At 43.8% G+C, this 22,849-nt stretch overlaps 4 protein-coding genes across 6 annotated transcripts; 2 read left to right on the top strand and 2 right to left on the bottom strand.

The window, feature by feature from the left end:
* Positions 1-209: 209 nt before the first annotated feature.
* Positions 210-5,043, bottom strand: gclm (glutamate-cysteine ligase, modifier subunit). The gene is made up of 7 exons (XM_011614783.2): positions 4,690-5,043; positions 3,571-3,633; positions 2,645-2,729; positions 2,373-2,429; positions 2,086-2,288; positions 1,502-1,616; positions 210-1,398 (listed from the first exon to the last, which is right to left on the bottom strand). The coding sequence occupies exons 1-7, from the start codon at positions 4,825-4,827 to the stop codon at positions 1,229-1,231; spliced, it is 831 nt and encodes a 276-aa protein (XP_011613085.1). The 5' UTR covers positions 4,828-5,043; the 3' UTR covers positions 210-1,228.
* Positions 5,044-6,204: 1,161 nt separating this feature from the next.
* On the top strand, positions 6,205-7,581 carry ccl25b (chemokine (C-C motif) ligand 25b). The gene is made up of 4 exons (XM_029828427.1): positions 6,205-6,344; positions 6,593-6,673; positions 7,167-7,284; positions 7,460-7,581. The coding sequence occupies exons 2-4, from the start codon at positions 6,610-6,612 to the stop codon at positions 7,578-7,580; spliced, it is 303 nt and encodes a 100-aa protein (XP_029684287.1). The 5' UTR covers positions 6,205-6,344; positions 6,593-6,609; the 3' UTR covers position 7,581.
* Positions 7,582-10,619: 3,038 nt separating this feature from the next.
* On the bottom strand, positions 10,620-15,374 carry LOC101066828 (serine/threonine-protein kinase NIM1). 3 transcript variants are annotated; one of them, XM_029828684.1, is made up of 5 exons: positions 15,216-15,374; positions 14,588-14,687; positions 13,399-13,701; positions 12,937-13,205; positions 10,620-11,984 (listed from the first exon to the last, which is right to left on the bottom strand). In XM_029828684.1, exons 2-5 carry the CDS (start codon positions 14,607-14,609, stop codon positions 11,232-11,234), a joined length of 1,347 nt encoding a protein of 448 aa, XP_029684544.1. In that variant the 5' UTR covers positions 14,610-14,687; positions 15,216-15,374; the 3' UTR covers positions 10,620-11,231. The 3 variants fall into 3 exon arrangements, with proteins under 3 accessions (XP_029684544.1, XP_029684545.1, XP_029684546.1); XM_029828685.1 differs by having other exon boundaries at positions 14,588-14,656; XM_029828686.1 differs by having other exon boundaries at positions 14,588-14,611.
* A 122-nt stretch (positions 15,375-15,496) lies between these two features.
* pole4 (polymerase (DNA-directed), epsilon 4, accessory subunit) lies at positions 15,497-17,429 on the top strand. Its single transcript, XM_003974147.3, has 4 exons — positions 15,497-15,778; positions 16,717-16,801; positions 17,043-17,084; positions 17,203-17,429. Exons 1-4 carry the CDS (start codon positions 15,527-15,529, stop codon positions 17,214-17,216), a joined length of 393 nt encoding a protein of 130 aa, XP_003974196.1. The 5' UTR covers positions 15,497-15,526; the 3' UTR covers positions 17,217-17,429.
* Positions 17,430-22,849: the final 5,420 nt, after the last annotated feature.

Genomic DNA, 22,849 nt, shown 5'->3' with positions numbered 1-22,849 from the left:
CACTTGACTAAGATGCTACATACTAATGAAAGTGTTAAGTGTGATATTAAACATAGTTGGGGGTCACTTAATTTTTGAAGAATTAAAGTGATTTTAATAGATTTTGTTTAAAAAAAAATACAGATTACATAATGCTTAATGTATTAATTCACCAAAGGGGGAAATTGTGAATTTATCATCTATATCCACAAAAATACAGGATTCTTCAGTACATAGATTTGATAATTTATTAAGCTATTACATCTTGGAATGTTGTTTTTTTTTCTTTCACCATTGTGTTTGTTCACGCTTGATGTCTCCAGACCAAATGATAAAACTTGAAAACTGCTCTACAAACCTATTCTGACTCCATAAAATTAAAGACAAATGTATCCCACTTCTGAAAGGATTATATTTCCACTAGTTTACAGTACAACAGATCAGGACAGTACATCATGAGGTTAGCCAGTCTAGAGTACAGTAGTATGTTTAAAATGGAGGAAGTATAGAAGGATCCAATATATGATAAAAATTAATCTCATGAGCACATAAAATGGGTAAACACAGACATTTATGAAAAAGAGCACATTGTATGAAAAATGCATAAAATGTAATTAAAACTCAGTTGTGTGCTTCATTTAAATTGGAGACTATCATAAAATAAACATTCATTTAGCTAGATTTGAAAGAGTGCATCATTTTAGCGAATTTAGGAATGCAAATCTCACAGGTGTAAAAGTATCACTGGAGCATTGAAATGAAACATTAATCCCCCAAATTGGTTAGAATTATACAGTACAGTCAGTTATTTTGATTTGACCTTGTTAGGTTCAATCTCTTAGTTCAGATTAATATGTTAAGGCATGATCAACACAGGAAACGTTAATGGAATGAGGAGAAATGGAGTTATTGTGAGGCACTTAATGTCAGAGCAGGTTTGAGGATCCTTTGAAGAAGCCAAGTGCTTTTGACAGTTCTGAGTCAGCAGTAGCGAACTGGTGAATTTCAGTCTTTAAAAAAAAAACTGATCCCAGGTGTGATCTTGCATATTCATGTCCTCCTTCCGCTACAGTCTGACCAAGATGTTGGGAATGAGCATCTGTTGAACTGAAGAATGTGAACACGATCAATAACCTCATTTGTAATATGCAACTTCGCCACTCACGTTGGCATCGTTTGAAACTGTTGCCTGTCAAAACAAACACTCAAAAACAATGGCTTTGTCTGTGTGTCCGACTCCCGCGGCGTGCTAAGGGCTCGCCTTCCCCGCGCTGACCAGATAGCCCTTAGCCTTGATGATGCCCCGGCTCTTCACGATGATGGAGTAACGGAGGACCCACTCCAGCCTCCAGTCAGCCGCGATGGCGCGCTGCGTGCCCTCCTGCACCGCCTTCTGGAACGTGGCGGCTGATATCAGCTCTGTTGATAAGAACCACAACAGGTTAGGGTTAGCAGGGAGAGCTTTCACACAGCAGTTTAAAGAGAGCGGTTTAACACGCGAGATCAAGAACTTCAGCTTCACCTTTTGGGTCATTGTGCGTGAGCAGCTGGATGTCGAACTCCTTGGCGAAGGCGGTCAGGTCAGGAGGCATCACGCAGCAGGAGGCCAGGTTCACCTGGTTACTGCTGGGCTTCACCTGGTACGAGACAAGAGGACGAGCTCAGCGTTTGGCCGTTGACCTCCACGAGGGGTCACGCTTGTTTATCCGGGCTCTAGTAACTGGACGGGGTCTCTGATCTGCAGAAGCAGCTCTAGCAAACGCTGACATATTTATGTCGCTGTGCTGCAGCGTAAATCTCTATGACAACCGCTGAGCTGCTGCTGAGCATGAGCAGATGTGTGAGATCAGCTGTTCAGGTGCATGTTGACACACATGCAGATCCACACAATAGCAGTGCACATGAGTCTGGGACCGTTCCAGGAAAACAGGCTCCACTGAAGCCTTCGGTTCTGGGAAAAATTGAGGAAACTTTTCTGCTAAACATTCCACTGCTCTTTTCTTACCAGTCTTTTCTTTCTATTTTCACTCCCCCCCCCCCCTCAAATGAGTTGTTTTAAAGGAGGACTTGTGCATTTTCCTCTTCTGGCTTGGTTTAAACACTCACGTCAGCCCAGTTGTAGAGCTGTTCCAGCAGGTCTTTGTCCAGGTCCGAGGTGCCGATAGCAGCAATCTGCTGGTTTCTGACCAGGGCCGTCAGCTCCTCCCAGGCCGGCTGAAGATTAGCCAAGGTTTGGCTGTCCCCTTCCACGGGTCCAGGGGGCGCAATAATAACAGAGTCGAGCTGAGACACACCCAGTGTCTGGCAAGCTTGAAGATAAGAGATGGACAATATTAAACAGCGATGGTGCCCCATTAGAGTTGGCTGTAGTCTGTGGGGTACAGGTGACTCACCCATCTCCACTGCATCACTGATGGAGGACTGAACCGGCTCACACAGGAACAGCTTCACTGTAACAGGAAAAAGGAACATCAGGAAGGTCCCACCTGCCGTCTGTGCATAAGGCTGATGGAGACGCCGTTATTACTTAAACTGATTTCACCATTAAAAAAAGAGCTGATAAACTGTCAATAAAGAAACATTTGAAGTCGTCTTAAGTCTTTCTTTCTTTCTCTTGGTGCATTGTGAGACTGTGTTTATGTAGCCAGCAGAGCTGAATAGGAACCTGAAACCTTCAGTTCCTCCCTCTCTTCGGGTGGGATGGCATCCGTTTCCTGGGGAATGGAACAGTCGAGAGTATCTGGAAACTCCTGGAAGACAGAGAAAGAACTTTAGATCAGAGTGTGACAGAAACCGCTGACCCTGCTCGGGTGAATGAATGGTAATTATCTCAAGAGCAGCTCACATGGTTGCTGGTTAAATGGCAGCGTTTGACTAAAAACACAGTGTATTCATCAAAACGGCGAGGAGCCCGAAAGGGCTTCCATCACAAATGTGATTTAAATTGAACTCAAATACAACATTTGCAAAGCTGCTATATTATTAATGATTGGCTCCATTCTGGGTTAAAACATGCCAATGCCATCATCCAGAGCTGTGAGGAAGCGTACAGACAGGTGGGTTAGCCTCTAGGAGGAACACGCCCACACACACTCCTCACTGAGTGCAGTCGCTGCCTCTTCAACCATGACCTTTAGCCTAAATATGCCATTGTCATATTCCAGCACGAGGCCTGAGCATGCACAAGCAGGGGAGATACGTCTGACAAACTTTAGGCTTCTCTCTGCCGCTGCTCCCCCACCCCAAATGAGCCGAGCGCGCGCGGCCAAAAAAAGCTGAAGCAAATTAGCCACGAGGAACACAGCCGCCACGTCAAAGGAATGGATCTGCACTGCAGCAGTTCGGCTCTTGAATCCGGTCTTTCCAGAACACCTAAATTATTCTGAAATCCTTCCATGGGTTCAAATGGGTTCCCAACCCCCATCCTCACAGACAGACACAAATGGAATGGCGCCTTGGGCGGGCGGTGCTGCACAAACATTCATCAGGACGGATTCTTTAGGCGGCTCCGTTCTGTGATGCCCAGGGATTTTAGATCACCCCACCCTGGAATTTATAGAACCGCACAAACAGAAGAACAGGTTTCCTCACCTCCGACGGCAGTTTTGCCGAAGCCAACCAGTCACTCAGCGTGGCTTGAATGCAGTCTTGAAGCTGCAATATCAAACAGAAGAAGACAACGAGGACATTAAACGAGCTGGTGTTTCATTAACCTCCCTGTCCTTGTGGATGGACGCAGCTGCAAGTGGGTCACAGTATATTTAACTATGAAATCTCTGTGGGACAGAGAAGCTGTGTTAATGAGTGAAATTATTTAAAAACAAAGGAGTGTTGTGGAGGCCAGATGCTTGAAGGTCATGTCAAGACTGCAACCTGTTTGACGTGGTGGCAAATATATGTAAAGTCACCTGGTTGCAAATGTTCAGGTGAGAATGCATCTGAAACATGATCCTGATCCACAGGTGAATCTCAGGTAGCAACATTCCCACAGAGGTGCAGTCAATAGCGTCTTCCTTGACTACAACACCTTCTAATACACATTTCAGTTTTTATCGTGCAGAAATGTACCCGTGCAAACATTAATTATAATCAATTTGTTACAGTAACTTCTACAATTACTGCTCTTTTTAAAGCCCTAGAATAACTATACAAATTCAGACTAATTATTACATTTGACCAATTTTCATATACGTTCTTCAGCGTGCAAACAAATAAAATAACCTGAGGACAAATATTGGTACCCTAGGTGTAGCATTTCACCCATCACCTGTGGCAAAACAGGCTTTATTTGCATAAACTGGACTGAAAACTATGCCAACGGGATCGTGATGCACCGTCCTGGGGAAAGGACTCTAACTTTGGACGACAATTTAACGCGCAATCGTGACGTCAAGAAATGTCGGAGCAACTGAACCAAGTTCACTTGCTAACAAAATTAGATGCAAAACACACCAAAAATGAGGAAGACTGACATCCGTGCTTATAGGTTCCTGGTATATGCGGTCAGTCGCCAGTACTAATAAGGTAAAGCTGCAGGAAGTTCCTTTTAAGCTCCTAAAGAGAAATTCCCCTGCTCCCATGACGACACCAGCCCACCTCGACCCGTGAACACACTCCCGTTAGCCCGGTCAATATTTAGCCCCGCGTTAACTCGGGCTAAGCTAGGCGAGCTGCGGTGTCGTCGTTATGAATCGGGCCAGATCATCTCACCTCCTCGCTCGGAGAGGACGGACACTTCTTTTTCAGGCGGCTTCGGCTGACTAAATTCCCGGTGTGGAGTCTGAGGGTCTTCGCGTGGGTAAACAGCAGCGTCGCCTCGCCGTTCATGTTGGTGTTTTGAGGCTCCATGTGCTTTGTCGGGAGTCGAGCTTGGCGAGAACGGACAGCGGGTGCGGACAGTGTATGGAAGTGCTGAGTAATAAAGGCTATCGAGCCGTTTTATACACACACCCCCGCCGACTGATTAAGCACAGTCAGGGTGACTTGCACTCACTCGGTCTGGCTCGGTTTGCTGGTTCAGATGGTTCAATGTGGCTGTTACGGAGGTGAGCCGGCGGGACACGCCCACAATGGAGGGGGTGGGAAAACGCGGGTTGGATTCCGGATTGAAATAACGGATTAAGTATCGGGCATCCTGAGAACAGGAGTGGATCGCTGGAATGGACTGCTTTAGTGGGCGCAGTTGCGGTCGCGAACGCTAGGTGGCAGTAGCGCGCAGTCGTTTCTCAAGCAGAATCAGGCTTCGTGTACAAGCGGGATTAAACCAACATAAAGGAAGATAAAGGAAGGAAAATGACAGTTTCATTGTCTATTAAGTCTTTTTAAAACCGCATTTAAATCTTGATCTATGCAAATATAAATCTATTCAAATCATGTGTTTGATAAATGTGCCAATTATTCGCAAAAGGATTTTTTTGTTAATAGAGATGTATTTGTGCCTTCTTACAGGCCTCTGAATGAGTAAACAGATCGATTAAGATTTTAAAGAGGACTTAAGGTTTCACTTTGGCTCGGTAATTCCTCTGTGAACAAAGTTTGAATGCCTCTGGGATGAACTGGGACACCCTGCCAACAAATGTTGGACCACACTCGGATCTTGTTTGAATGGCAGGAAATTCTTTCTGCCAGGTAAAAAACTGGTTTTGAAAGGCAGATTTCCTGGAGGCGTGCAGATCATTGAGCATTTTAACTTCAGCTATTATCTATCGGAGTCATTTACATTGTCCATAAACGTGCTAATTTAATCAATTTATTACCTCGACACTTCCAGGTAACATCCTAAATATAGTAGCTTTATAGTAGCTATAGAGCTAATCTGTATTATTTGATTACTAGAGAAAGTGAAATTCCTGGCAGATATGACGAAGAGGTTTGATTCCAGTCAACTTTAAAGATAAAATTCCAATAGCCGTCAAGGCTGAAGAGCTCAGAACAGCAACACACACACACACACACACACACACACACACACACATACATTCTGGGTTTCTGCCATGTGTTTGATTACATCTTGAGCGTCTGTTATGTGAATGTAAGCAATCACTAAAAGTTCTCAGGAATGTGTCTACCTGCAGACTACCCCCCCCCCCCCATGGAGACCCCCAACGTGCTCTCTCACATCGCAGAAACTTCAACATATGTTTCTTTTTTAGGTACCTCGAGCAGAAAGCCCCGTGGGGTTCTGTCATCAGGTTGCACTTTTACACAGCGGTTATAAAACTCTTGTTGACATGTCAGGGGAGGAGGAGAGGTGGGGTCGACGTTGGGGGAGGGCAGATTTTATGGGCACATAAGAGTATTGAGGCACCACAAGCTGCACAGACAAAAGATCGTCTTGAGATTTAGGAGGTCCTGAGTGGCAGCAGGTCAGTTTCTTTTGCATGTTGAATATTCCTCTTGAGGCTTTTCCAAACCTGATGTGCTGGGCTGGAAATGAGAAGTTGCTGCTTCAGATGAAGTAGTCGCAACTAGAATCCAGATCAGAACTTTTTCTAACTAGAATTCTTTCTCAGCCGTCCAGATGGGACGCTGGAAATAGGGTGAAATTTCCTCCTGAAGAGTTCTGTTTTGTTCAACTTTGATTGAACCTTTTTTTTTTTTTTTTAATCTGCAGAGAAACCAAAACTGACCATGAAGCTCCAAACCTTGTTCCTCCTCCTGCTCTTCACCTGCATGTACGTGAGCCTGGCTCAAGGTCAGTGCGCCCCATTTATGGATGTGTTTGTGGTCAGAGATATTCATACAGTATGAGTGGAGGCGTCATGAGCAGACAACATCTGACTGCAACTGTTTTTCTAACTAAACCTTCATTTTCCAATCATGGGAATTAATGGCTCAAAATTATTGACCCGGTGTGCAAAGTTTAATCTGCCTCGGTATGTTGTGATGGGCTTAATAAGTTATGAGGTTTGAGAAAGAGCTGCAGCGCATTAAACACAAGAAACAAACACAGCTGACTGTGCGGTATTATTATGGTAATAGTGAGATGTTTTTAAACGTAACTATCCGTTATATTTTTAAAAAAACAACTATTGAAATATGCTTAGAGATTTTTTAATTTCTAGATATATTCCAATGTTATTCATGGTTCCTCGCGTGACAAATAGTGCTGGCAAATTACAACCCTGTAGTAGAGTTTCCTGATTTAGAGATCTCCCCCCCCCCCCCCCCCCCCCCCTCCTTCCCAGGGTCATACGGCAACTGCTGCCTCGGCTATGTGAACTCGATGAGGCGGAATGCAAAGAAGAACATTGAGAGATACTGGAGGCAGGAAACGGATGGCGATTGCAACATCAGAGCTGTTGTGTGAGTGACCTCACCTTCACTTTAGAGGCTTAGCCAGCATTTCTCCTGGGTTTTTCTTCTCTTCCCAAAACCGTCCCGTTACAATCGACTGGCAAAGAGAATGGAAAAAGAGAATGTTTTTACATGGAGAGGTTGAGTTGGCAGCAGCATCAAAATGATCTGAAATCCTACGCAGGTTTCAGATGAAGAAGAAACGGTCGCAGCAGAAACAGCGGACTGTCTGCACCAACCCAGAACACGACTGGGTCCAGGAACTGATCGCGGCTGTGGACGCAAGAGTGGCAAAGCAGAATTAGGTAAAACAGGGAAATAGACTCATAAGACTTTACCAACATGATTACCAGCGAAAGTCCTTGATTGTTGTTCCTGTTGTTCAACCCTTTTTAGGAGAAACCAGAGAAGAAGAGGAGAGTGGAGAACAGATGCTCTCTATAAAACACATATAGCACATCCTAAACAAAACTCATTTAAAGGAGACATTTCTGCTTGCTAAGTATGTAGCACTGTTTGGCAGCTGTAATTCAAACTCTCGGAGCTTTGAACTATTTAGTGTGTCTTTATGTAATGTGTGTACATGCTAAACAGCAAGGATCAAATCAAGAATTTCCCCTGCAGAGTGAGGACAACTCAGACAGTGAGGACATCAAGACTGGGTTTGAGTTTAAGTCAGCGTAAGGGGTTTGTGAGAAAATACAAAGGTGTGTGTGTGTGTGTGTGTGTGTGTGTGTGTGTGTGTGAGAGAGAGAGAGAGATGGAAAAAAACTCTGCAGAGACACAATGATTCTGATTGTTCGTTGTACAATTTTACTTTCTTTATCTGTGAAATAAACCAAGCTTTCCTGTTAAGACTGCATGATCTACTGTAATAAATCTGACACGATAATGATGATGTTATAGTCATCCGTCAGCTGCTGAGATTATCAAGAACAGTTTAAAGGACGAGATCACAGTTTTAACAAGCAGGTTTGTTCACTTCTTGAGTTTGCAGCATCGATTCCTCCACAAACATTTCCTTTGTGTTGCCGTCCAGTTATACCAGCGTTGTCAGAACATGCTGTTGACACAGGCTCCCACATCTGATAGGACACGTTAGCAGGCCGAGCCTCTAAACAGGAAAGATTCATCCAAAATTAGCAGCGAACCATCCAACGACAATCACAGCTGCGACTGTGAAGCAGAGGCTGTCGTTGCCAGACGAGCTTCAGTGGAAGTTGCATCGATTCTGCACCAAAGAAACGCTGGTTCATCAGCATATGTTGAGCACACGTGACATTTGCATCTGCTTTGAATAAACACGCTTCTCTTGGCTGCAGCAGGAAATTAAAATGATACCATAACTCAGAGGTGAATGAAGGATTTACATGTTGCTGGAGGAGCTTGATGGTGCGACTGTGCCCCCTCCCTCACGCCCTCCCCTCCAAGTGTGGTGAAATATTCCGTGCAGATGTGCTCGGTTGCCTCCTCGACTTTTACTTCCATTCACCCGACAGATTCCGAGTCGCTGGTTGCGTTTTGTAAACTATTTGGCCTGTCGGATTCCTAATCGTGGTTACTCAGGTGTGATAAAGCAACCCCGATATCGATCGACATCCGAGACTGTGACACAACGGAGAGAAAGCGGGTGTTGATGGAGCTGAGCTACAGTTGCCCTTGTTTTTCACAACATGAAGTTTTAACAAAGCCGCCATCATTCCTCTGAGTCGCTCAGCTGCCCCTTTTATTTCTGATCACTGGCGTGAAAATAATGACCCAGTTAATGTGAAGAAAGACACTGCTGCTGCTGGCTGTGTACCACAGACGGTTCCACTCAGGAATTCCTCCTCCTCCTCCTCCTCCTCCTCCTCCTCCTCCTCCTCCTCCTCAGGTAGGCTTCATTGTCAAGCCTCTGCGAGCCATCCTCACCATGTGGCGCATACCTGCAAGATGATGTTTCTAGTTGAGTTAATGACCAAGAAAATGTGTTTCGTTTGAGGATATTTACGCCTCATTTCTTTCCTTCTGGTCATTAAATCCCAGCTGCAGTTTGGGAAATGGAAGATGATTTCATGTGCTGCTGCGATCCACTTGCAATTCGGCAGGTCCACCGTCAGAGAACATGAGCTTAAGTTTGGAGCCGCTGCCGTTAGATTGGCAGTTGTCCTGCAGTCTCAAAACAAGGACATGATCCATATGACACAGTGGAGACTATTACGCAACCCCACTCAGCTTGAAGTTATTCCATGTTCTCACCTTAAACTTCCTGATCCATTCATCCATCTGGTCAGCACCACTTGTTCCTAATCAGGGTCACAACCCTACTCTATCCCAACAGATCGTCATGGTGATTACACCCACTCAGGCACACTGTGGGGGTCATTTATAGTTCCCAATCAATCTAAAGTTCATGTTTTTGGTCTGTTGGGGGAAACTGGAGTAACTGGAGAAGCCCCACTCAGGCACTGGGAGAACACATTAACTTCTCGACTGTTGCTCGAACATTGACGCTGGAGTTGAAAATGTTTTTAAAAAGGACAATTGTCTGGACCAAAAAGGTAGAAAATAATCTTGCAGTTTAAATGGGATTTAAGGATTTGATTTGGGCTGAGCTCCATTTGTGGTCGGAAAATAAATAAATAAAATAGTTCCATGACTGCGTAATCCTGCTTACTAACAGACAAACAAACCAATACTGAAATAAGAAACCTCTGGTTTTATGAAGACGGTACTTGAAAAGAGAAGCGTTTTAGAAACAGCCAAAAGCTGTCAAACGTTATAAAATCAAATTTGAGTGAAAACAGTGTCATTGACACAAGATCCTGGAGTCACGTTCATGTTTGTGCAAGAGCTGCACACCTGTCGGAGCTGAGCTCTTGTTTTTCTGAGTTATGCTAGTTAATGACTCCCAACAAATAAATGACCTGTTTGGTCAGTTTAGTCTGCGTTTGTGGATGCAGACCACAAAAACAGAGCACCTGTGACATTAACAAGCCTCTCCACATCTGTGTAAAGATCGCCATTGCTGCTGCAATCTACAAACACAACAAATTTCTGGGATGGCCCCGCACTTGCAACTGTCCGAAACTTGAAAGGAAAAACAGCCACTTTTCCCAGCAGCAGTAGTAAGGACAGGCTCTTAGAAATCCAAACCCCCGGCACGGACAAAAGTAAACATTCTCCATGGAGATTAGAGTTTCTCCAATGTTCCTGGTGACCAATCCAGGGTTTATTCCTCCCAGGATGGACTCCAGCACCTCCGTGACCCTGGTCAGGAATAAGAAGCTGAACAGAAGATGGAGGGATGGTTGCAGCGCTGTGAAACGTTTTCAGTATCTGGCTTCACACAGTCACACGGAGATACTCAAGAGGCAAATAAATGTCCCCGTGGTGATTTATTTGTACAGTAAGACAGATAAAGTTCTGACAGGCTCAAGAGACTAAAGGGGATTTAAAGGGAAATCAAATTTTACTGGCTTTAATTACTGTTTGCTGATATATTTAGTGTCCGTATGAGGTCAGTGAATCATCTACAACAGTACTGGCAGACCTGGGGTCACATCTGAACAACTCTCATGTTCTGTACAGAGAGGCTTTCGAGACAATCGCATACGTTCTTCAAACAAACTGAAGGCATGTCTGGCAAGTTGTATAAAACACAAATAAATAGAGCTATTTTAGGTGGCTGAAGACGGATGCTTGCGTCTGTGGGGCCTAGCATGTTCTGAGTGGATTACCTGTGACCTGGGATTAGGTCGGTAGAATTACTGTTCGTACCGGATAAGAGGTTTGCTGCTCGCCGCAAAGGCTGATTGATCGGCGTCATGCCGGTGAGATTACGTTGCTGGTGATGTACCCTGAGTCTACTTACTTAAAATGGTAAAATCTGTGTGTGTGTGTGTGTGTGTGTGTGTGTGTGTGTGTGTGTGTGTGTGTGTGTGTGTGTGTGTTGCAGTCAATCGATGTGATTTATATCACAACACGGCACAGACAGCTGAGGGAGTGTGTATCCCCATAGAGGTCACACACCACTTTTTCTGACCGCCAAACTCATCGGGGTGGAGGGCCGAGTAACCAAGAGCCTCCACCGAACGCCTCTTCTGGACTCGGTGGAGAAGGATCCGGTAGGTCCCCGTCAGCGGGCTCCGACAGTCCAAACAGGGATTGTTTTGGAAATGAATGGCCACAATTCCCTGATCCGACAGCAAGTCCTTCACTTCCTTCTCCTCCACACACAGAACCTGGCTGTCCTGAGCCAAGTGGGCTGGGGTCAGGGGCAACACGGTGTAGGGACAGGGGTACTGGATCCCCTTCAGCCAAGAACTGTCTGTAATCTGTCTGAGAGAGGAGCGATCGGCCGGCACCAGCCGCAGCATGCCTTTGATGACCAGCTGGCACGGATTGGACACGTAGTCGGGTATTCTGTAGGCTCCCTGAAGAATGCAGCGCTTCAGCCTGCCCATGCTGTCCCCATGAAACGGCATAGTGGCCGTCGCCATGAAGTACAGGAGGATGCCTAAAGCCCAGATGTCTGAAAACTGCCCGCTGTAACCTTTCTCCTTAAACAGCTCGGGAGCGGCGTACGGCGGCGAGCCGCAGAAATTGGTGAGGAGGTCGTTGGGGGCGCTCTCGGTGCTGAAGCCGAAATCGCCAACCTTGATGCAGTAGCTGGTGGTGTAGAAGATGTTCTCCGCCTTCAGGTCTCTGTGGACGATGTTGTTGTCATGCTGAAATGTTAAAAGACAAAAACTTAGTGTGGAATGGAAATGTTATGCAAAATAACAACTCTAATGTCCAAAGTCAAACTGATGAGTCTTCGGACGCCCTCATCTTCTGCTCCAGGCTCAGATCCATTCTGCTGTTGTGTCTGATTCCTCTGAAAGATCCTGTAGCTGCATTTATGCTGAGTTTGATTCATTACAACACAAGCTGTACAGCGTAATCTGGTTGTGGATTTCACCGTGGGAGCTGGATGTGAAACTGCTTCAGCTAGCAAACGGCACAAGGGGTCGTTGTAAACGTTCCATTTCCTTCAGTTGTTTTTGGTCTCTGAAGGTCTCGAACACACTAGGACATCTTTTCAACATCAAATCTGGCCCCGTTCTCAGATTTACGAGAAACTCTCTCCTTCCACTTTCACACACCACATCCAGAGTTGCGAAAGAGTCGAGGACGTGAATGATGCAATATTTCCCAACAGTGAAAAGAAAAATGTAGCGAGTGTTTGCATCCGTGCAGCCTCCTGAAGTACCTGCAGATGCATTTGTTCAAACTTGATCCACTTTCAGCAGCAGAGAAACGTTGCTTTCACACAGTGAGAGGTAATCTGGATATCATCCATCAGCATTGTGTGGAGATTCTACTTTCTATTTCTGGATTCCTAGGAAATAAAGCACTTTTTGGTCTTTTTTCCATGGAGAATTAAGCAATGATGGAGGTTGAGACCTTAGTCACACAATCAAATGATCCCCGGATTAATGCTTTTCCAGGAATTGTTCCTGCCTACTCTCATTTCCTGTCCACTGCAAACCAAGAAAGCTCCCACACCGTATCACATTACAGCATTTCCAGATTGAAGCCATCTGATGTTTATTTTATGTAGTTTTTGTGGTAGGTCGCAATAATCCAGCATGAGGCCGGTGGTGCACGCTGGGTGACGACTGAGACACCCAAACTCACCATGTGCGTGACAGCAGAGACGATCTGTGCAAACATCATCTTGGTCTCCAGGTCGTTCAGCTTCCCCCTGGTGGTGATCCTGGAGAACAGGTCTCCACCGCTGCCATACTCCATCATCAGGTACAGCTTCCTGCTGCTCTCCAGCACCTCGTAAAGCCGAACTATGTTTGGGTGGCACAGCTTCTCCATGCAACTGATCTCAGACGACATCATCGTTTGGCCCCTTTTGTCCAGGCGCTGCTTGTCCATGATTTTGACGGCTACCCTCTCTGATAAAAGAGTGGGGGAGGTTTACATGTCAGGATTACATGGTGAGAGGTCAAAGTAAGGACGAAGACTTGATCACTGGATTATATGACATTCTAACAGCTCGTTCTTGTGAGAAAGAGCGTGAATTTAACTTCAACAATTAGTTGAGTTCTAAAGGAACAGACAATGAAGGGTACGTGGATGTGACCTGACCTTTCATCAGGGCGTGGATGCCCAGCCTGACCGTGGAGAAATTGCCCTGGCCGATCTCTCCACGCAGCTCATAGAAGCCAACCCTCCTCCCGAGCACCAGCTCGTTGACGACCCGCTCGTTGTGGGTCATGTCATAGAGGAGTCTCTCAAAAGGCGACTGCTTCGTCCGCTCCTCTTCACTCATCTGTGGGATGGCACGTACGGGCCGGGGGGATGGGGGCTTGGTTGACATCTCCACCTTTAAAGACTCATCCTGGGAGTTTTTGCTCACCTTCTCCTTTGACCAGAGGCAACTTTTGAGTGCTTAAGAAAATAAAAATTATATGTATATGTAATTTTCATATATACTGTATACATAAATACAAACACACAAACACAGAAAATAAAGAAACTCCCATTAGGCAATGTATATTTCTACTGGACTTACTATGACAAAGATACAAGCATAATACTTAACACAAAACATGACGAAGTATAAAAAAAATTGATCCAACAACAGTTACTGTCACATCAGATGTGTGTTTTTAGATTTTACTTTTAGACCAGCTAATTAAAGAGTCACATAAATAGCACCCCGGGATAAGAAGATTTACCTCCATGCAAGCTAACTTTGTCTACAGGCGTTAGCGCTTCTGGCCTCTTTTACAACATTAACCTGCATCTCAGTTAATTTGCCCTCTTGGGAAATATATACAAAAATAAACGGTGATGGATGTCAGGCTTATTTGAAGTTACTCATATTTCTTTACATCACATGTAAAAGAAAGTGGAGCTGCCTTTGTCATCTTATGAGCTTTAAAGCTCAAGATTAAATCATTTTCAAAACTGATTTTCAAAACTGTGACAAATGCAGGATATATCAGAAGTTCCTGTTTTTCAGCAGTTCTGGAAGCAATACACACATTTCTCAGGTCTCAGCACATTTCCTTGTAAAACTAGTCAACGTATTTCCTCCCACACATCAAAGTGAGATAGCATATGAACAACAATGAGAGCTGACTTTGCGAATCTTCACAATCATTATAAGGATAGTTTTTCCTTGGGCAACCATGTATGTCATCAGTTTCAAAGTAACCACTTTAACAATGGAGTTTTTGGACATAAGGTGTTCCAGGTTATCAGATAATACATTATAAATTCTAAGATCTATAAAATAACCAAGAGTGTAGATAAAAGAAAATGAATTTACCTCTGAGCTGTGGGTCCTTCATGTCTGTTCCCGTGGATTTAAGAGATGACCGTGACTGAAATGAATGAACTGCCAGAGGAGTAAATCTGTCCTCTCAATCCTATTAACACACAGTATTTGTGGACTGGTCCTTGTGTTACCTGACACATCCTAAAACTACGTTAATGCTGCATACATACTTAATAGAATAGACTTAAAGAGTTGTTAGATTTCAGATAGATAAGGTTAGAGAAAACTATTGGATGTTTTCTTATGTCATTCTGAATTATTGTTAACTTATAGTTTAGTATTTATGCTCTTCAAATCCATGCAAAATACAGAGATTAATGTTGAGGTTGAGCGAATCATTCATGTCATTTATAGGCTGAAGCTGTGAATCACTACAGTATCCCATTTTACGGTCTTGTATAACTTAAGTATGAAATCTATTAACTAAGTTTAATGGCAGTTTGCGCCTTTTTGTTGCATTTCTGCCATCTCCTGGTTTGAGTTAATTCCTACAGTTTCGTTTCTGGACTTGCATCCATTTCATTCTACATCTTACTTAGTTCAATGTTGATATACTTCAGTAAATTGCTTAAGTAAATTCATTACTGGCCAATATACATATAACATGCATAGAACATACTTTACTGAATAATAAGCATCTCTCCGTGTACTTCGCCCTCAATCGTCACTCTGAATGGCGCGGGATCGAGCCAATAGTGAGCGACGACATAACAATCTGGCCAATCGTCTTTGAGGAAATAGTTGGCGGGACACGAATAGGCGGGACTTCCTGTTGCCCGTCCGACCAATCAGCACAGGCGTCTCCCTGAAAGACCGGAAGCACATGCGTGATCGCTCCAGCTAATGTTGTCATTTGTGACATGTAGCTGGTAAACAGTTGTATTTCTTTTGTTTATTTTAGAAATTAGCATCTTTGTATAAAGAAAGAGAATGGCGACAACATTGGTGACATCGGTTAACCCCACGGAGCTCGATACTAACCGGAGTGGGAGCGAGGATGAGAACCGCGGGGCCGAGACGGAGGAGGAGAGCGGTCAGCAGCCGCACACAGGCCCCGCAGCCACCGCATCACACAGCCGTCTGTCAAAACTCCCGCTGGCCCGCATCAAGGCGCTGATGAAGACAGATCCAGACGTGTCACTTGCCAGCCAGGAATCCGTGTTCATTATCGCAAAAGCTACGGTAAAACACCCCTAGCAAGGCTAAAATAGTCAACAGCGCTACAGTACTAACTTAGCCCTCGTTCAATGGCCTGTTAATGGTGTTAAAGATGTCAAATATGCCAGTGATGTATGTTGGAAAATGTTTTTTTGGGTCACTGCCTTCAACTTTAGTAAAACTGAGTTCCTGGTTTTCCTGGCCGACCGATCTATTCAGCATCACATTGAAACCAAAATTGTAAACTTGTCTCTACTAAGGCTGCTCGAGATGTTAGCAGTCATGACTGATGATCAACTGACCTTCTGATGTAGCCTCAGTTTCCTGGCCTCGCCACTTTGCCTTATTCAACATCAGAAAAAGGACCCAACACGCCACCCAGGTGCTGGTACAAGCCACGGGGGTCTGACTCCTGCAATGCCCTCCGAACGGGTATTATGATGTGTGTGTGGAGCTGCTTCAGATGGTCCAGAATGCGGCGGTGTGTCTGGTTTTCAACCAACCAAAGCAGGCCTACAAAGCCCCACTGCAGATAGAGCTCCACTGACTAGCTGTTGCTGCCACATTGGGTTGAAGCCATTTATGCTGACCTACAGAGTACCAGCTGGATCGGTGCCCTCTGAGTTGATCAGTCTTGTTGGAGCCCAAGCTACTGCTGGTCCAAAGCGTCATGGTGATCCAGACTAGTCTCACACTTTGCTCCATGATAGTGCAGTGACCTCCTGAGCTCTGTCTGAGCTGGGGCGACCACCGCTTCCTTCAAAAAGCTCTTCCTAACAGCACTTTTCTTTCTCCTCTTATCCCTTCCCACTTCCTCCCTCCTATTTATGTCCCTATTCATGTTATTTTAAATGTGCTGACTTGCAGTGATAATTGAGATAATCAGGCCCGTCAATGTTAAGAAGATATAAAGCCTTACCTCCGAAAGGTGTGAACAAATGTTTTTTTTTTCTCTCTTGCAGGAATTATTTGTTGAAATGATTGCCAAAGATGCCCTGGTTTATGCTCAGCAAGGGAAGAGGAAAACTTTGCAGAGGAAAGATTTAGGTAAATATGTATATAAAGTGCAGTTTGGAATGCTTGTGAAGAACAACTGGGCGTCATGATGCCACAAGAGGGCAGCACACACAAATGACAACGACATACAGTAGTTTCTATTTCTTATCCTGTAACATTAGAAATAAATGAGAAACATTTAATGTAGCAGGTTACAGCTAATGCCACTGTGAATTGTGAAAGAGTTTAGATGTAGTCAAATTGATGTTTCTTTGGTTTCTCCCCATTTTAGACAACGCAATAGAGGCCATAGATGAATTTGCATTTCTCGAAGGTAATTTTTTTTTTTTTTAATTATTACTAACTTGAAGTGAAATGAATCTGAGTGTAACTGTATGATATATTGACCTGTTCACAGATTTTATAAATGTGTATTTATTCTTCTTTTGTAGGGACACTAGATTAAATTTTCCTTCTGGGACAGAGAATGTTGGATGTCAGCAACCAAGGACACAATTTGTGACAATAACCTTTTTTTTAAGTCATTCTCTTGAATTTGTAAGAGCTTTTCTACAGTGTTGGATTTTCATACTTAATTGACTGGAATAGAAAGGTGTAAATGTGTAAATATTTGTGAGATATTACTGCACAATGCAATAAATTTCTTATAAGCACGTAATTGTCTAACTTTATTGGACTGAATTATTAAAGTGAACTTGGGTTTAGATTAAGTATAAGTTATTTTTTTCAAATTAGATGGCAAGACTTATTTGAATATATATTTCCTTGTTTGTTCCCACTTTAGAGTATAATGATATATTTAATGTGTTTGTTTCCATTTATCATCTTTTGGAAAGTCCTGCCCAGCTCTTCTGCTGAACCTGTTTTAAACACGATCCTGAGATGTTCCAAGCTGCAAGTTCATTTTTAAGTGGCATTTATGTGACCTGCAAATAAGATGGTGAAAGACCGTCTGCGCAACTGAAGTAGCAATAAATGAGATCAGATGCTTCTAAAGGGAGATTCAGGCAGAACCAGAACACAGCGGAACGTATCCCTGCACTCTCCTTAGCACCCCCACCTCAGTTAGGCCACATTAAACTCGGCGTCGGGCGTGAGGGAGCTGTCCAGGGTCCTGACCCGGTTGAGATTTTAGGGTTACCAGCCATTAAAAAGAACAGTTGGAATGGATTTGCCAAATGAAAGTGAAATTTTAAAGTGAGCAAAACTGGTGTAACTTATGTTGAAATGTTTAATTCAGCTGGGAGTTGGTCGCTCGTTTCCTGTTCCTCTGAGAACTGTTATGAACTTGTGTCTTCCTCCTAAAGACGTATGTAGCTCTGAAGCACATGTTACTAATCAAGTTGATCATTCATGGTCCCAGAAGGTTGCTGTTAATTAGAGACGTGCTGGTCACCAGGTAGTCCTGGACATGGACATCTCTCCAACCTCAGCTGAGGACGAAGGTCTTCATCTTTCCATCTTCAGGTTCTGAATCCACCACTCGATGTCGGCGAGGATGTGAGAGTTCTTCCACTTCCTCTGCTGCTGGCAGATTATCTGTATGACCATCTTGTTTGGGCGAAGCCAGAATGTCATCCCAGCCTCAGATTTCCCGTCTCCATGACTCATGTTCTCAATATCCTCAGCTTCTGGTTGCGCTTTCTTCACGGACCGAGCACACGTCATCCCACACTGGTCCATCGCTGCCATGAGGTTTGCCAAAGAATCCATCCCATCCCAGACTTTGAGCATCCTGAATGGTATTCCAAATCCGCCAGAGAGAAGGGTCAAAAGTGAAAGCTGTTTAAAGAGGCCGCCAGACGGGCAGCAACACTGTGACCACTGCCAGGATGTAGCGCCAGACCACATTCTCCTTCATCTGCAGTCGATGACAAGAGCTGCAGCCTGGAACATTTTCTCCAAGTATAACAAAGTTATGACAAAAGGAAAGACAGTAAATGATGATGATGAATTCCTGCTGCCTACAGATGCTTCCTGTTGGAGTTCCCCTGAAGCTGAGCAGTCTGAGGCTTTAAACAAAACAGTTTTTCCTGTGACCCATTAATGTCTTTAAATCTAAAGTGCCCTTGAAATGAGCTTTTTTAATACTACTGTTACTGTTTCGGCTTCCTCTAGCTGTTTCCACACATCTGATGTATGTGCCCAGTCTATAGGGTGCTATGTTGCATCATCTGTCCATTTAGCTACAGTCTTTCTTTTGTCTTATTCACATATCAAATGCAGGAGCTGCATCTCTACCAGCAGCGGCTGAAATCCCTGATCTTTGTGGTTCCACTGCTGGCCTCTTATTCATATCGGGAGTGTTCTCTCCTATCTCATGGCAGTTTTTGTTTAAGCCGACCATTTTAGAAGCTGACACAGAGGAAACGGGAGCGCTGCAATGTTTCTGACTTCAACAGCTTTTAATGTTCACAACCTGCCAGGGCGGACTGAAAACACTCAAGGAAGAAGCTTCAGGAGAGGTCCAAGCGGATCTCTTTGCTCTTATCGGAGAATTAAATGCATTTCTGACGGAGCTGAATAATCTTGGAAAAGCAGCCAAACAACTGCTGTCAAGAAGCAACATCCCAGCTTTTTACACCAATTGCAGGAGGTTTGTCGGGGTGACGGGACATTCAAAACCTCCATGAATATCTGACTGTGGCAATTATAAAAGACTAAACAACAGCACCAATGACCATCTTTTGCCCGTGTGAACTGTAATTCCATATTTTATTTAATTGTCACGCTTATTTTTACATGATGTCTCAGATCAGTAATAAACCTTTATCTTTCTTGGACGTGGAAGCAGTAAAATAAAGCCAGTGATTTTGTTTGGAAGCTGAGAAGATCACAGAGGTTTGTATCACCAGGAATTTACTGTATTGGACCAGAGACGTGTGTTGTTCTTCCTGGCAGTGTCAGTTAAACACATCCAAAGCTCCTGCTTTCATACTTCAGGCCCAGTCAAGAGCCCTGCAGCTTTTTGCTAGGGGGACTTTCAAAATAAATGTCTCTGGTGTGTTTAAGATGATTTTCTGGGTTTAAAGTTTCGTAGGGTAATGAAACAGAGCGGTGAGAAGCACGGATGTTTGCTTCCAGGAGCGCACCAGTCAACTCCCTGCTGAGGAATGCCCGGCTGGCACAGAGGAGCACGGAGGGCTCATTTCTAATAAAATATAATCACATGTCGAGGTATTGGACATCATTTTATTTCCACTGTTAATAAAGACATTCCAGTGAGGAAATCTTAAATGAAATCGTGGAGCCTTGTGCTGCCAGCCATTCAGCCATTCTTTGTCTGAGCACAAAAGACTGGATTCATGTTTGGTACAGCCACAATTAAAAGAAGGTAGAAATACAGCCAGGTGCGCACCAGGAAGTGGGATCCTACTTAATTCAGCTCAGCAACTTAAAGGTGACACTGGTGGAGCCATTTATACACTAATTAAGACATTTCAGGGCAGTTATTTGAGAATAAAATAACTAGTTATTTGAGAATAAAATAACTACGTGTTGTCTCATTGCAGCGTGTATTTCCTCTTCTTACCGAGTAGAATCCCGGGATAAACGAGTAATTGGGGTCTGCCTGCCGCCTGTAGAGGGGGGCGTGGGCGTGCACCTGTATAAATCACGTCGAACCCCGCGAGATGTCAAATGAGCCCAAAAGCAAAAGTGATACATAAACACAAGATCTCAAAAATCCAGAGAAAAGCAATGGCAGATCGTACTGTAAGAGCCAGCAGATTCCATTTAATAAATGTAACAGACTTTCTCAATTGCTACACATATTTGTATTATTACCCGGGGTGATGCACTAAGAAAGTAATCTATGTCTTTGTCTCCACAATATTAAACGTTATTGGGAAAACAGAGGCCAAGGCTTGTTTGTTTGTTCTTTCTTTATCTGATTTTAACTGAAAATATATCTTTGTCTCAACAGCAAGGGCAGGGCTGCTTTTTTCTTTTGCCCTTTCCAAAGCCTGTTTCTCAAAAAAAATAAAATTTAAAAAAATTCTCTGCTATGGATTTAAAATGTACAATTGATGGACATTTGTTAGCATGTGTTCCATCTATTTCCTCAGACATGGAAGAAGGTTTGCCAGTTTTACAGGAGGGAAGAGACGTTGGTTGACTATAGCAGAAAGAAACACTAATAAAATGGTGGATGTAAGAATATGTGACAGCACAACCATTACTGACTGATATAATAACTTTACATGCACATGCAATAAGGCTTCATTCAGAAGGAAACTGCTGTCACCAATACCTAACAGTTGTGATGAGTACTGAAGGATGATTTTACTGCTGTTGTCATTGAGAGGAAATTTACATCTCATGTAAAATGAATGGACAACAAAGGTTTCTGAGAATAAAGAAATGTCAGCACAACATTAATGTTGGCACAGCTGCCCATTTGGGCTCATATCCCTTTAAGAAGCCTGTTCACTGGGCATGACACAGGGGTGACACGGTCCACCCACTCGACAGGTTACGCCCCTCTCTTGCAGGCCCCAGATGGATACAGTTGGGATAGGCAGCAGCTCCCCCCATAACCAGGAGGAGTCACAGAAAAAAGATGCTAATACTTCCTAATTTACTTAAATTCATGTTGCAAGTTGGGACCAGTTCCCTTTCCCTGTCGCATCCAAAGGATCTTTCCTTCACACCTCTTAGACATTCATTCCATTTTCTTTTAGTTGGACCAGAGACGCACATGAATTTGTCAGTTCGCACAGGAAAAAAGGAGATTTTAATTACTGAAAAGTTATGAAAACGTTTCTGGTTCGCAGCCTGTAGTCATGTGGAAGGTATGTTATTGCAGCTGACATTCCAAGCTGGTTTCTTGAACAGTTAACTCCACCCTGCACACGGACGCACACACACACACACACACACACACACACACACACACACACACACACACACACACACACACACACACACACACGCTGTTTTGTCCAAAGTTCATCCCATAATGACTGCATATTTTCACATTAATGGCCTGGATTGTACAGTATGCCCGCAGAGGACTGTTGGCTCTCTGTCTGATTACATCGATAATTTGTCCAGGGTTCGGGTCGGTGCCACCACAGGAACCTGGGCGGGCCCGTATTATTTGATCCTCGTGAGCTGCGTCAGTAGCATTTCCCACATTAGTGTGTGAAGCCGTGTTTCCTGCCGGGCAGGCATGATGTGCTGTTAGATCTGCCTTCTTCCTGGTGTGCAACGTGTTCAAAGCATTTAGGTTAATGAGGTGTGATGTATTGGTTTTATTTGTAGCCTAAAATTTGTGTTTTTATTTAGCCATGCCTCATAAAAATACAGCAATGTTCCTTTCAAAATTACTCCAAGATCATTCCACAGAACCACCCGAGAGGTTTTAGTGAGACAGTTAGCAAGTCATGTAAAAATGAAATCATTCTTCTTTGTTCTTTTTGCAGCTAAATGGCTACAGGCTTTTTCCAGCATATAAATCAGAATGGAAATGATAGCGAAGGCTTTTTCAGCTATCTTAACCACCAGCTATAAAAGCCTAACTTTGATGTTCATCCAAAAGAAATAACTCAAATGTTTTCCCCCAAAATCCAACATTAACTGTAGCAGAACAGGATTAAATGCAGCCCCAAGAAATGCCACATTTCATTCCCAGGTTTATGCAGATTTCTTTTAATTCTTTTGAGCTCTACAGGCATTTATCACTAAACCAGCTCGTAAACAGCCCTTAAAAACATCCCCAGGCCACAAATCAAGAGAACTATTGTGATGTAGATCATAAAGGGAACTTGTCAACTTCTCTCTTAATTTTCAGCCATGAACTATATGGGGAGATGTTCACTGTGTGGCGCTACAACAAATCAACAAAGCAACTTTCTGCTCTGAACATTTTATTTCCAGCCGTCTGGATATCACGGGCGAGACCACCATTAACGGTCGGCCTACTATTAATATGCTACAAGTGAATATTCCTGAAAATAGCTGATTTTACCATTACACTCAAATTAACAGCCTTAAATGTGCAATTGGTCCCAAGTAAAGAGTTTGATCTGACTGAGTTACTTGAAAAAGCGCCACCTAGTGGCCAAAACAAAGTCC

The sequence above is a fragment of the Takifugu rubripes genome, chromosome 20 (assembly GCF_901000725.2).
Source record: "Takifugu rubripes chromosome 20, fTakRub1.2, whole genome shotgun sequence".
Taxonomy (NCBI): Eukaryota; Metazoa; Chordata; class Actinopteri; order Tetraodontiformes; family Tetraodontidae; genus Takifugu; species Takifugu rubripes.
This window is presented reverse-complemented; position numbering and strand designations above follow the sequence as displayed.

What these genes read in the sequence shown, in the direction of transcription:
- gclm (XM_011614783.2), bottom strand. Translation starts at nt 4,827, where the DNA reads ATGGAGCCTCAAAACACCAACATGAACGGCGAGGCGACGCTGCTGTTT. An exon ending in CGTCCTCTCCGAGCGAGGAG is followed by an intron (nt 3,634 to 4,689) that starts GTGAGATGATCT and finishes TTGATATTGCAG; the next exon opens with CTTCAAGACTGCATTCAAGC. An exon ending in AGCTCTACAACTGGGCTGAC is followed by an intron (nt 1,617 to 2,085) that starts GTGAGTGTTTAA and finishes GTCTCGTACCAG; the next exon opens with GTGAAGCCCAGCAGTAACCA.
- ccl25b (XM_029828427.1), top strand. Translation starts at nt 6,610, where the DNA reads ATGAAGCTCCAAACCTTGTTCCTCCTCCTGCTCTTCACCTGCATGTAC. An exon ending in GTACGTGAGCCTGGCTCAAG is followed by an intron (nt 6,674 to 7,166) that starts GTCAGTGCGCCC and finishes CCTCCTTCCCAG; the next exon opens with GGTCATACGGCAACTGCTGC. An exon ending in TGCAACATCAGAGCTGTTGT is followed by an intron (nt 7,285 to 7,459) that starts GTGAGTGACCTC and finishes AATCCTACGCAG; the next exon opens with GTTTCAGATGAAGAAGAAAC.
- LOC101066828 (XM_029828684.1), bottom strand. Translation starts at nt 14,609, where the DNA reads ATGAAGGACCCACAGCTCAGAG. An exon ending in GAAGGACCCACAGCTCAGAG is followed by an intron (nt 13,702 to 14,587) that starts GTAAATTCATTT and finishes TATTTTCTTAAG; the next exon opens with CACTCAAAAGTTGCCTCTGG. An exon ending in TCTCTGCTGTCACGCACATG is followed by an intron (nt 11,985 to 12,936) that starts GTGAGTTTGGGT and finishes TTAACATTTCAG; the next exon opens with CATGACAACAACATCGTCCA.
- pole4 (XM_003974147.3), top strand. Translation starts at nt 15,527, where the DNA reads ATGGCGACAACATTGGTGACATCGGTTAACCCCACGGAGCTCGATACT. An exon ending in TCATTATCGCAAAAGCTACG is followed by an intron (nt 15,779 to 16,716) that starts GTAAAACACCCC and finishes TCTCTCTTGCAG; the next exon opens with GAATTATTTGTTGAAATGAT. An exon ending in TTTGCAGAGGAAAGATTTAG is followed by an intron (nt 16,802 to 17,042) that starts GTAAATATGTAT and finishes TCCCCATTTTAG; the next exon opens with ACAACGCAATAGAGGCCATA.